General features: G+C 50.2%; 1 protein-coding gene across 1 annotated transcript in view; it reads left to right on the top strand.

Annotated features, from left to right (window-relative positions):
• The first annotated feature begins 157 nt into the window (after window positions 1–157).
• The window catches only part of ICE1 (interactor of little elongation complex ELL subunit 1), a 53,084-nt gene continuing 39,690 nt past the window's right edge, over window positions 158–13,551 (top strand). The window contains exons 1-3 of the mRNA XM_033110133.1: window positions 158–461; window positions 10,724–10,782; window positions 11,280–11,314. Of these exons, the coding sequence (XP_032966024.1) occupies window positions 378–461; window positions 10,724–10,782; window positions 11,280–11,314 (178 nt within the window). The 5' untranslated portion in view covers window positions 158–377. The remainder of the gene's footprint in view (window positions 462–10,723; window positions 10,783–11,279; window positions 11,315–13,551) is intronic.

The raw sequence follows: 13,551 nt of genomic DNA on the forward strand, positions 1-13,551 counted from the left end.
CTCCCCGGGTTTCCCTTTGTGGGCGTGGCCCCGCCACTTCAGCGCTGCTCCGCTCCCTATTTTATTCAGGCGGCGCCTCAGGTAGCCCCGCGGCGCGGCGAGGGGCGGGGCGAACTAGGGCGGGGCGGGGTCTTGGCTGAGCTGCGTCGCACTCGGGGGCCGCGCCGGGTAGCGTTTCTCTCTAGTGCCCGAGGCAGCTCTGGCTCCGAGAGCCCTTAGCCAGCTCCACGGGGACCTCTGTGCACGGATGGACCCGCCCGGACACGGCGGGAAGCGGCCTGGCAGGCGGCGGCCCCGGTGGCGTCAGCGGAGGCACTACAGGGCCGAGGCCGCGGGCCCCTGAGGCGCGCGGGCCCACCGGGCCCGGCGGCGGCACCATGATGCCGGGCGAGACCCACTCGGCGGCTCCCGGGACGGCGGCGGACCTCTCGCGGTGCCAGGGCTGCGCCTCCCTGCAGCAGGTGCGGGGCCTTCCCGGAGCCGAGGGCGTGGAGGGGCTCGGCTGGGCGCGGCCCCGGGGTCCGGCCGCACGGGCTGCGCCTCCGCGCGCCGCTCCGGTTCCTCGGCGAGCCTCCCTCCCCCCACACACACCCCGTTCCCGCGCCCCTTTCCCCGCAGTTGTTCTGGGAACGGCTTCCTTTGCGTTATGTAGGGTCGGGACCCGGGACTCATGCACGGGGCTGCGGTGGAGGGGGCAGGCGGACTCAGCGCGTTCGGGAGGGCGCCCCCGGGCTGGCACGGAGGTGGGTGAGTGATGGGCGACCGGCGGCGGGGAGCGTTCTCGGGGTGAGGGTTTTGGTGCTTCTGGCCGCCCTTAGATGCTCCTCGCCTGGAGGCAGGATCTTAGCACCCAGTGGATTGGCTGCGAGGGCCGTGCATCAATTCCAGCCTTGCAGATTCTGGAAGTTTCTTGGTGCACCGTTCTCTGTAGTGACAGAAGGGGACACACGTGTCTGGCTCCAGGTCTCGGGAGGCGGTGGGAATAGTCCCAAGTATCCGTGTCCAGCTAGAGCCTCTTGGCTGCGCGATGTCTCTCTCTAACTTCTCACTGTCAGTGTCTTTCATGGCGAAGTGGAACTGCCCACCGTCGTCCCCATTAGATGTAACGGAATTATCACCTGTCAGTGTCGTAGGCACTGGGGTCACGCCGTGCACGAGACAGGTGAGGTCTCGTGAGTAAGGGATGCCTGCACATCAGACCGCAAGGCTTCACGTGAGGAAGAAAGGCGGGAGCTGGCGTGGTGGTCTTGTCTCTTGGCTGCGCTGGCAGGCAGGGTGGTTTTAAAGAGGTGACATTCGGGGATCTGCATGGCAGGAGGAGCTTTCCAGGTGGAGGGACTGACGGGTGGAAAGGTCCCTGAGGGGAGAAGCAGCCAGTGTCTGCGGAGCAGAGCGGGGTCTGCTTAGTGTGAGCCGGTGCAGAGGGGACAGTGGCCGTGACATGAGACCGGGAAAGAACGTGTTACCTGTGAACTGACCGATCCCAAACGTGTCAACTGTCGAGAACCGGCGGGAGCAGAGGGAGTCAGGGACTGGCACTCTTAATAGAAAGAGAACCCACAGAAAAATCATTGAGATGAACCGCACTGTATAGGCATTTGTAACGTGCTTTTACTTTTTCCCCCTCAAAACCTCAGGAACATGAGTGAAATTCTCTTCAATCTTTAATAAATTGTATTTATTCTTTGGGTCAGTTCTTTCACTCAACAAATATTTATTGAGCACTTGCTGTGTTTCAGGCAGTTTAATTACAGCAGTGGGGGAAAAAGCGAGATACCTCTTGCTCCCTTGGAGTTTCCATTCTACGAGGTGTGGCGAGGAGACAAATTAAACAAGTTAGGTGAGAAGGTAATAAATACACTGGAAATGCATTGGAACAGGTGGGTGAGGAAGGGCCCATGGCTGGTGGAATCTACATCGCGAGTCCTGGGAAGGCCTGGCAGAGGAGGTGCTGGGTGAGCAAGGGGAGGGGATGAGAGCGAACGCGCTGCAGGCATCGGCAGAAGAGCATCCCAGGCTGCAAAGATGAGGTGTGGCGGCCCAACACAGGACCTTGCTCAGTGCTGGGGGGAGCAGGAGGCCGTGGGAGCGGGGTGCAGTGTCCCTGTTTGGGGCTGCGTATAGCAGTACCGTAAACAGGCTGCTTTATAAGCAACACGGACTGCTCACAGTTCTGGAGGCTGGGACTTCTCTCAGTTCTGGAGGCTGGGACTTCTCTCAGTTCTGGAGGCTGGGACTTCTCTCAGTTCTGGAGGCTGGGAGTCCCAGATCAAGGCACCAGCACATCTGGTGCCTGGTGAGGGCCCGAGTCCTGGTTCACCGCTGTCTTCTGGCTGTGTCCTCACATGGCCCGGGGGAAGAGAGCTCTCTGGGTCCCTTTTATCAGGGTACTGATTCCATTCGTGACCTCACGACCTAATCACCTCCAAAAGGCCTTACGTCTAAATGCCATTGTATTGGGGATTAGAGTTCAACATAGGAATTTTTTTTGGGGGGTGGGCTGCACAGTCTGTAGCAGTCGCAGTCTGACGAAGTCACACAGAGGACGGCCTGATTGTGTAGGCTCTTACAGACCATGGCGAGGGTTTTGGATTTGACTCTAAAAGAATAATGAGTCATTGGAGGCTTTTATGCAGGAGAATAACTGGTGTGAATTCTTTTCAGTTGTGGATCTGGTCTTACTTCAAAAACCTGGTCTTCCCATAGTGCTTCCATCTTGGTGAAAAGTAGCAACTGTATCCTGGTTGCTTAGGCGGGAAACTAGACTTCCCCTCAAACCTGCATGAAATCCATCAGCTGATTCTGTTGGCTCCACCTTTGTTGTCCATGAACTTCTCCCATCCCCACTGCTTCCCCCTTCACGGGGACCACTGTGATCCATGGCCTAGAGGTCACTGCAGTAGCCTCCTGACGAGTCTCCCTCCTCCCAGCCTTGTCACGTTCCCCTGTTGGTTCTCAAACGACAGCAGGAGCAATGCTGTCAACTCTGAATCCGGGGCCTGCAGAATTTGCAAGGGCAGGTTCAGAAGTCGGGTCCTGGGCCGCTGCTCAGTGCTCAGGCTCCGCCATTGTGCAGCGTGGTGGCAGCCACAGCACAGGCAGGACAAAAGGAAGGGGCGTGGCTGTGTCCCAACGGGAGAGGGTTTACAAACACAGGCCAGACGAGCCTGCCTTAGTTTGCACACCTCTTCCCCACGTCTGGACACTGCATTGCATTTGGGTTTTCTGTTGCCTGGAAGCCTTTTTGGGGGAAGAAGGCGGTTAGTCATGAGGGAGTCTCTGAAACAAGTCTTTAATATTGCAAAGTAAGGCTGGGAGAGAAGGTTCATGGCAAGTGACGTGGGGCCTTGAATGCTTACCACCTTGGAGTCTTGTTCTCATTTCTGTCAGCTTACAGAGCGGTGAAGGGTTTTGCATAGTTACCACCCCAGAGCAGTGCTTATAGTAAAAATAGGGTGGTGGGATGCAGGGTGGAGTGGAGGAGGGGCGACTAGCTAAGGGAAGTTATTTTACTAACTCCTCCTGCTAGTGGGAATAAAACTGGGTTCGTTGAAGTTTCTGGGGATGGGACTAGAGAAGAGAAAGCTGATTATGGGAAACTGCAGAGTGGACAGATCTCGAGTGAGGGAGGTAGAAGGTGCCGAGATTTAGAACCTGAGTACCTGTGAGAACTGTGATAGAGGCAGGAGAAAGTGGAAACCAAGAGATTTTGGAAATAAGGAACTGAAGTTTTGGAGTGACTTCAGAACGGGGGATTTTTAGGGGCATTTGTTGTTTGTGGAGCACAGTTTCTCCAAGGTACTCTAATACACTTCCAAGAAATAGGTAAGAGGCCAGGTTAGGTGGACACTGAGTTCACTGTAAGAATTTTGTTTGGGGAGCTGTGGGGATAGGAGAATGGAGGACTGTGGCCTGTCACGTAAAAGAAACTTTGAAAACCTTTGTGGCACTTTTTGAGACCACATGCCATCAGGAGGAGTCAGTGAAGCAAAACCAGCTGGGCGGTGATGAAGGCCAGCATGGAATGGTGAGAAAAAGAAACGTCAAGAGTAAACAGGAAGTGCATAGAGACCCGAGATAGGAAAGAATGAGAACTGAGGCCAGGCGATTGGTGATTGCGTTTGTCAGTGATGGCTCAGGGGTCACCCCTAGGAAAGATGTTTCTAGGTGCTAGTACCACAGCAGGTCGTGGTCTCCAGTTAAAGTGCTCAAAGAGAGAAACTGAAGGGGTTCCATGTACAGAGGAGATACCCTGCTGTGGAGTTTGAACATAGGAACTTCTGGATCCTGCATGTTACAGGTGCCCTCCGAGGATGCTGTGACTTCATTCTGAACCGCACGGGAAGCGAAGTGTCTCCTGAATGGATCAGTTGTTTTCTCAACTGCACTCTCCTCTCATATCCTCCACCTGCAGCCCCTCTTTCTCCGTGGCTGCAGACACAGTACCTTGGCTGAGATCAGGGCTTGGCGAGACGTGTGTGCACTGACCCCATTTTATGCATCCTTTCTTCTGGTCTCACACGTCACCTCATTTCTGTTTTCTCACCCTACTTGATTGAAACAGTTCATCAGGGATCTACATACCTGTATCCACGTGGGCTGTCGCACGTGGGTGACCATAAACCAGTGTGGACCTCCCCTTGGTGACATGCAGTTACACAAGTCTTACAGTGCGTGGTTGAGGTCGAGCTGCTGTAGTTGTTTTACTCTGATGAAGGAGAGCCCTCCCCCCACCCCTTTTCTTTCTGTTACCAGTTTCATTCATTGTGGAGCCAAAGGATCTACCTCCTGGCCATCCAGATGGGTTGGCAGCAGACGATCATACTGTTAGCTCCTGTAACTGGAATGGCTTCAGAGTCCATGGGGGTTGGCTGCCCTTGGGGCAGAGACGAGCCTCATTTATAGACATTGTGCTGGACTCCTGTTGATAATTGCTGGTGGTTTGAACTTCATCATTTGGAACTTGAAACACATGCCCCCTAGACATAGCGGTTCGTAAATGGGTGTTACAAGCAATGCTCACAGAATTGTAATTCATTCAATTAGGAAACATTTACGAGCATCCCTGTGTCTGATGCTATGGTGTGTTTTGGAATATGGTCAGGAACCGAAGAGGCGTGGAGCTCGCGTTCTGGGTGAGCTCACAGGTGAGGACGCGGCCAGACGAGGTGTAATGCAGTAAGTGCTATGTTGGGGGACGTCCAGGGGACCCTGGAAGCATCTGGGAGGGACAACTGAAGTCTTCATAGAGGACGTGACTCTAAATTGAGTTCTGAAGGGTGATGTCGGGAAACGAGGGAAGAGATGCAGGAGAGTGTTGTGGACGGGAGAGAGGAGCCTGAGGATTTAGGCACAAAAGTCAGAGGTCAGGGCAGCGCAAGAGCAGGCTGGAGAGAGTGGGGTCTGTGTGCCCCGGGCCGGAGCCGCTCAGCTTGTTCTCGGGGTGAGTGCAGGTGGGGAGCTGGGCGGTGCCCCCCTCCTGCCTTGCTCTGGTCCGCTCTGTGCCCAAGGAAATCCCTCGGGTCCCGCCCCGCTGGGCTGCGCTGGTGGGGAGCAGCATGGTCTGGAATTGTAGAATCTGAGCAGTTAATAAAAAGGGACCCAGTGGGAGGCGGCATTGTAGCTTTTCAGAGAGGATTCGCGCGGAATCTTCCAGCAAAGCAAGTAATGTGATTAGTGTGGTTTGTCAGAATAGTTTCTTTTGAAGTAATTTAGAACTTGCAAGAAAGTCACCAGGACAGTACAGAGAACTGTGGTATTCTGTTCACTGCATTCCAGCTTGTTCAAGTGTTTCTGCCTTTGCTCTTTATTGGTATGACACACCGAAACCTCTCCCCGTCGCGCTGCGGGTCATGTTCCCCGGAATCTGAACACTTGCAGCAGAGTCCGCCCACGGCCCTCCTCGTCAGGGCATTCGCCCCGCTACAGCATTCCTTCCAACCCTCCCCCCCGTCGGGGTCTGCCTCGGGCCCAAGTACAGCCTTTCCTGTCCCGGGCCAGGCTCCTGGCAGGAAGCTGTGATACATCGTGTCTGTAGATGCCTTCATTTCGTTTTTCTCGGTCTTTGTAAAAGTTTAAAGAGTGCAGAGCCTAAGACCACACCAAGGTTCTGTGATTCGTTCGGAGGACTCAGGACTCAGCACAGAGTCCTGCCCGTGGGTGAGGTTTATTTCAGCGAAAGGGTAGGTAAAATGTGCAAACAGCGAGAGGCAAGGCGCGTGGGGTGAACTCGAGAGGAAACCGGGTGGAAGGACTGTGAATTCCTATGAAGTGTTGTCTCCCGGGAGTGCTCATGAGAGACTCAGGGAGCAGAGGTGCTACTGGGGCTGGTCGTGCGGACACCCCCTGCCTGGCAGGGACCCCGATGCCAGCTCCCAGAAGGAAAGGAAGGCACCCTTCACAGCTTAGGCGTGGGGAGCTTAGGCCTGGTGAGAACCGTCCAGAGTCCAAGTTCCCACACTCCAGCCAGGGCCCCGCCTCGCAAACAGGCTCTTCTGAGGACGGCGGCCTCAGGCCTGCTGTGGTCTGTTCTGCCCACACACCTTGGGGTGGGGGGTCTCTGCCCACCAGCTTTGCTGCCAAACGTCCCGGTGGGCGCAGACAGACCCCCACCAAGAACCATGCAGCCCCAAACCGTAGCAGTGGTAGGCAGTTTCCTTTTCCCATCATCGTTAGTTTACCCGTTTGCTGTGTCTCCATGTTTTACTTATTTGTGTATGTGACCGTTCTGTAAACCACGCTGGCTGTCTCTGTCGGCCCCCCGGCCTGCCGGCTTGCTCCTTGCCAGGTGCTCGGCCACTGCGCTGAGGCCACTTCCCCCAGGAGGGAAGGGAGGAGAGGAAGTCCAGAGTGGGCTGCTTTCTCTCCGTGACATTCAGGAGGGGTGTGGAGGAAATTATAACAGTGCGCTGTGGGAAAGGAGTCAGTGGGCAGCAGTCCAGTAAAGGACGGGCTGCTCCGGGGGGTGTCAGGGACCCAGTGAGGAGTAGAGAGGAGCTCAACCAGAGGGCAGTTAGGAGCGGACAGGAGAGAGCGTTGGCGGTAAGTCTGCTGTTAGAATAGAAGGTCCAGAACCAGAGGGCAGGACTGCTGGGAGGGCCGTCGTCCTGGAGCACAGTGCCGGCCCCTTCCCTGGACGGGAGAACGCCGGGACCTGGCTCCCTTCCCTGAGGCCAGGCCATGGGGCAGAGCACAGGGCTCAGCACCGTCCTAAACGAGGGTGGGGCGGGGCCTCCAAGCGCCCGCCTCTGGGCAGCCCGTTGGGCGGTTACAGTTCTGAGCGTCACTAGCTGGAAGCTTTGGTTGCTTGCAGCCCACAGAAGGGACACTAGAATCAGATTGGAGGGAAGAGTGTTTCATTAGGATAGTGCAGTATCTGACCACAGTTGAGCGCCACCCAACCAGGCTTTAGGGAAAATTCAGCTAGGAGCCAGAAAGCTGTAGGAAAGCAAGACGCCGTCTTCACTTAGTCTGTGTTTTCCCCGTGCAGTGCTGTGTTTGGTGATTTTAAGTGTTTGCTTTTAGTAGAGTTACACACGGGCATGGATTTGTTAAGACACCCGGAGTCCCCAGCTCCCCCAGCCTCCTTCCCAAGAGACAACGCTTTTAATTGTCCTGTGTGTGTTTCATACTGAACTTGCACAGTTTTAAATAATAGACTTGCTCCTTCTCGCTTTTCAGTTTTAGGCTTATTGTCCGAGTTCTGACTTTGGAAGGTGAGCCTGGAGGTCTCTTTCTGCCCTGTTCCCCAACACACCTGACCCCCCGCCCCGCCAGGTCTCCGTGCACTTAGGATTTCGATTAGGTGTCTGTCAGAGCTGACCTGACTATATGTTATTCAGAGCTAAACTTGAGTAAATTACGATCACTTTTCCTTCCCTGTGTGTTTTCTTGTTTCTTCTGGTTAACGATTATAGCCTTAATTCAACTTACTGGTCTTAAACATGTTACAAGTGCTGACTGCATGCCAGAGGCTTGGTGAAACGCTTCCTTCGGGCTCATCCTATTTCATCCTGAGCGCAGGCCAGTTATGTCGCCTCCCGGCCTTTGCCTCTTTATCTGTGGGTTGGAATGGTCCTGAGTCAGGAGAGGGTAAGCACATTGGCCCAAGGCCACTCAGGAATTTGAATCCAGCTGCGTGTGACTGGAGTCTGAGGTTTCTGGAATGTGTCTGGCGTCCTACTTGACATTACAGATGGTGTCTGGGAGCAGAAGGTGGGGAGGGTGAGCTTCACTGGCAGAGAACTCGAAACGGTGGGGGGGGAGAAAGAATTGCTTTTACTTAGAAAACAATCATGATTGAAGTCGATGCTGAAAACCAAGTACACCCAGTCACTTGCAGTTCTCTGCCACTTAGGTACAAGCACCGCTAATGCTCGCTTTCCACCAGATGTGCTGGCGTTTTCGTCTTTGATCTGGCGCCCAGCTGCCTCCTGTGTATCCCTCATCGTCTTCTCATTTTCTTCTCGTTTCCTCCACGGTTATGGTGCAGCCGGTGCACATCCAGTGCCTCCCTGAGCAAGGATGTCTGGGAAGACAGTCTGTGGAGACTGGGGATTTGAAAACGTCTGTTTTACCATCACGGCTGATGGATAGTTTGTACAGAATTTTACCTCGGAATTTTCATTTGTCTTCAAAATTTTGAAGGCTTGATGTCTGGATCTAGATTTCTAGGTCTCTAGGTTGCTGTTGAAGTCTGAAGCCATTCTGAGTCCAGATTCTTTGTATGTGACTTGTCTCCTTTTATTGTTCTCTCAGGAGTCTTGCAGGCTCTTTGCTTTGTCTCTGATGTTCTGAAATTCTGTGCTGATGTGTCATGGCTTGGATCCTGTTTGCATCTATGTGCGGGGCCCTTTCCGTTTGGACGCTTCTGGCTTCATTTCTGGGATTTTTTCCCATGGACATCAGTATTTCTTCAATTATCTATCCCCTCATCTCTTCCATTATCTTCTCTCTGGAACTCTTACTGCGGCGCCTGTGAGCTCTCTTGCACTGACTCTAGTTGTTTTTCTTATTCTGTATTTGTTCCCATGCCTGTGGTTTGCTTTATTTCGGGGGACGTTTTTTTTTAACTGTATCATCAAATTTTTGAGTCTTGCTTGTTTTTAACTTAATTGTACCAGTTTTATTGAGATACGATTCACAGGCCATCAAATCCACCCTTTTAATGTGTGCATTTTAGTGGTTTTTAAGTGTATGCATAGCTATCCAATCCCGTCACCAGGATGTAATTGTGAAACATGTTCGCCCCCCCCCCCCCCCCCCCCCCCCCCGTCTCCCCCAGGAATCCTCTTAAGGTTTAGCACTTGCTCCCTGCCCCACCCCCACTAACCTCCTCTCTGACTCTGGCTTTGCTTGTTATGAACAATTCTGTGAATGAAATCATACAGCAGGTAGCCTTTTGTGCCCGGCTCCTTTCACTTAGCGTACTGTTTTCAAGATTCATCCAAGCTGTGGCACGCGTCATTCGTTCCTTTTCATCACCAAGTAATCACATTGTATGTCTGTAGGACGTTTTGTTTATCCGCCCATCGGCCGATGGACGTTGAATTTATTGTTACTGTTCGGCTAGCGGGAATACCGCCGCTGCTGCTGTAGTGAGAGGGTACCGGGTTGGCCTGGACACGTGTTTTCAGTCTGCTGGGTGTGTGCCTAGGAGTGGGATCGCTGGAGCACGCGGCAGCTCCGTGGCCGGCGGAGGACCTGCCACACTTCCCACGGCAGCGGTGCCTTTCACAGCCCAGCCCCCAGCGTGTGAGGGCCGTTTCTCTGCGTCCTCACCCGCACGTGTGGCCGCCTGGCATGCCAGTGCGTGCGTATGGTCGTTAACTGTAAGAGCTATTTAAAACAGTCTCTGAAGAGCTCTGATTGTTCCTTTTAAAAATAGCCTCTTGTTCTCGTTTCATGAATTTGCTATAATTTATATCAGACCATATTAATATTTTTGAAGTTTCCTCCTCAGTTTTACTTTCTCCAGCTCGCTTTGGGTTGTTTTGGTCTCTCTTCAGATGGTACAAGTTGTCTGCGATGTCCGGAAACCCCTGATGTTCATTTCAAGAGCTGTCGCCAATTATACAGTGTGGGGGGGCGGGGGGCTGGTGGGCCCTGAGCCTCAGAGCAGTGGGTCTGGGTGGGCTTCACCTGGCGTTAGGACCTTTACGGCTTATCTCCAGGCCATGCGTTCCTCAGGCCCCAGAGGAAGGGCGCAGTCTTCTGCCTGCTGGGCGAAGGCTGGGTGGCCAGTGTGCACAGTGTGCACCTGGCCCCTCTCTTCTTGCTCCAGGCCACCTGCCCCAGGTGTTCACAGTGTCCCAGGTAGGGGCTTCTCCAAAACAGAGCCCCTTCTGCCAGATGGGGGAGGCGCAGTGTCCCCGAGGCATGGCTGACAGCAGCCGGGTGTCCCTGCTTCCCACGCTTGTCAGCGTTTTGTGTGTGAATGGAGGACAGCTAACTATGATCAGGTACCCAGAGTGTCTGTAAAGCTGGACACCGAACTGTTGGTTAGCGTGTCATCATTCAGACAGATTCAGAGAGAGCGGTCTCCGGTCACACAGAGTATGTCTGCGTGTTTAGATACAATGTAAATAATAGAGTTACGTGTTTGTTTATGTAGCATAGTAAACGATATGTCTGTATTTTACCGTAAATTACAGGTCACAGAAAAAGTTATATTTAAAGTAATCTAAAAACAAGTAGCTGACTGTAGTGTTTCTTTTTCTTTCAGAATTTAAATGAATATGTTGAAGCATTAATTGCCTTGAAGCAAAAAATTATTAACACAGAGTGAGTATGTTTTCACGTTTGGCTGAACTTGGTGAATCTGACGAACAGGCTGGAGGTCTGACAGGAGAACTTGAGTTTCTCATCTGAGGCCTGCGTGGCGGTGGTTATAATGCAAGTCCTGTGTATTGGCCTTTGCAGCAAGGCTCATGGGTTAGGAAGTGATTTAAAGCTGTTTTCTCAGCCTTCTTAACTTTAGGACTGGATCTCAACTGTCCTCATTGTTTCATAGCCATGCTGTGACATTTAATGTGTCTTTTTAATTCTATAAAAGTCACATGGATTTATAAAATATTACTTAGATCAAGGAGATTTTAAGTTAAAAGCTCCTATAATGCTGTGTTTTAAGGAATTTTAGGTGATGTAGTACGTGTGTGTGTATATGTATTGTAAACAGATTTGTTACATAGGAAAAAGATGCCTTGTATATTTTGAAACATGATTTTAACATAGTATGTTTTCTAGAATAACAAGAGTAACAATTATTTTCTTTGTTGCAGTAATTTGTTAACAGAGTATCAGAAGAAATGTGATGATATCCTTTTACTGGCCTTTTTCCATTGAATTTTTAAATTTATGATTTCTTAAAGAAATGTGAGTTTTCATAGTTATCTTTTGGAAGGCAGTATTCACAGGCTCAATGTAGGGGATATTTCTTAATAAGCACAATGAACAGCTGGTCTTTTCTCTTAATACGTTTCATGATAAAGACTGCTCGTCTCCTTATTTTAGAATTTATTTTTTGTCATTGATTTTGATTTTCTTAAGGTGCTATAAGCTTTTTTTAAAGTTTTATTTCAATTAAATTTATTGGGGTGATATTGGTTAGTAAAATTATATAGGTTTCAAGTGTACAATTCTGTTATACATCCTCTGTATACTGCATTGCGTTATTCACCACCCAGAGTCAGTTCTCCTTCCGTCACCATATATTTGACCCTCTTTACTCTCTTCTGCCACCCCCGACCCCTTTACCCTCTGGTAACCACTAAACTGTTGTCTGTGTCTATGAGTTTTTTATTTGTTTGTCCTGTTTGTTTGTTGCTTTCAATTTTATATCCCACATATGAGTGAAATCCCACATATGAGTGAAATCATTTGGTTCTTGACTTTCTCTGTTGGGCTTATTTCGCTTAAGATATTGTCAAGATCCATCCATGTCACAAATGGCAGTGTTTCGTCTTTTCTTATGGCCGAGCAGTATCCATTGTATATATGTACCACATCTTTATCCAATCATCTATTGAAAGGCTCTTTGCTTGTTTCCATGTCTTGGCCACCATGAAGAATGCTGCAGTGAACACAGGAATACATGTATCTTTATGAATAAATGTTTTCAGATATTTGGGGTAGATACGCAGAAGAGGGATTGCGGGTCACAAGAGCTTTGTAATAAGTAATAGGTCTTTTTCATTTGTACTGAGGCCATGCCACAAATTCTTTAGGTTCACGAACAGTGTGAAGCTGAATAGGATACTGGCAGGATATTTTGTGATTTCTGCAAGAACGGAGGGCACTGTGGGAATGCTACAAAACTGACTTCTGTTAATCAGTGTTGTGACTTGTAAGAATTAATGTATTTGTCCCAAGTCACAGTGTGATTTATATTCACAGGACGGTGCTTGGGCTCACGGTCACATTTGTTCAGTAACCACGTAGCGCACCAGCAGTGTCGTTGGCCTCTGGTTAAACATTTTCCCGGCGGGGGTGAACGTAGGGATTAATCCTCCCGCGTCTTGTGGTGATAACCCTCACCCTGAGCTAGACCTAAGGTAGACCTGCTCATGGACATGAAGTCTCCTCGTAAAGACACGTGTCCATGTCCAGGGAGTCCCGCACGCAGCGGCCCCTCCATATGGGGAGATCCCGCTGTTCACCTTGGCCCTCCCCGCGGCCTGCTCCAGGCTTTCTTCTGGCGCCTTGAACTCACACATGCTCACTGAGTACTTGTGTGGTACCATCATATCTAATTTGTGCAGTTACAGCAGTAAAATCAAGGCATAACGTTTCAGTTCATTTTTCATATCTGAATTTTTACATTCAAAAGTATAGGTCATTGAAATCTCTTGTGCTTTACTTTTGAAACTGTCAGTCTCTTTAACTATGTATTATTGCACGAGTAATAGCTTAGCTTGTGAAAGCTTACAGAAACAGTTACTGCAAGTGCTTTTAATCAGCTATAGGGGAAAATAGGTAGGCAATTCCAAAATGAGGAGAGCATGTGTTTATTACGTCCTTTTGGAAGAACTGGCCTAGCCCTTTTGAGGTAATTACACAGGTAAGCGGGAAAATTATTGATTTGCTTTTCTAAAATTTGCAAAGTTTTAAAAATCAAAATTGTTAGGATAATTTATTTAAAAATTGATAAAACTTTCAATATTTCTTGAATGCCCATTCTGTGATGTGGCAATCTGCTTTCACCTCAGCTGTAGGTAAACAGTGATTTTTTTTTTTTTTAACACATTTGGCAATTGCCCAAATAACTTGATTTGTTACTTTTTTTGTGTGATTCTGTTTTGTAGTTTATTAGTTCCTCTTTCTGCAGGGCAGAGTGTGTTTTATTTCATCGAGATGTTTTTGAACTTTTCTTTCTTGCAAAGACTGCAGTAATTTAGAATTAATACAATATATTTCTTAATCTTGAGAAACTTACATTCTAGGTAATAGAGGATATCATAGGCATGTTGATACAAATAAACATTTGCTATAGTGTGGTATGAGAGTAGCAATTATAGGAGATGAAACTTGAAGGAATTATTTTTTGTTATCAGA

The sequence above is a fragment of the Rhinolophus ferrumequinum genome, chromosome 7 (genome assembly GCF_004115265.2).
Source record: "Rhinolophus ferrumequinum isolate MPI-CBG mRhiFer1 chromosome 7, mRhiFer1_v1.p, whole genome shotgun sequence".
Classification (NCBI taxonomy): Eukaryota; Metazoa; Chordata; class Mammalia; order Chiroptera; family Rhinolophidae; genus Rhinolophus; species Rhinolophus ferrumequinum.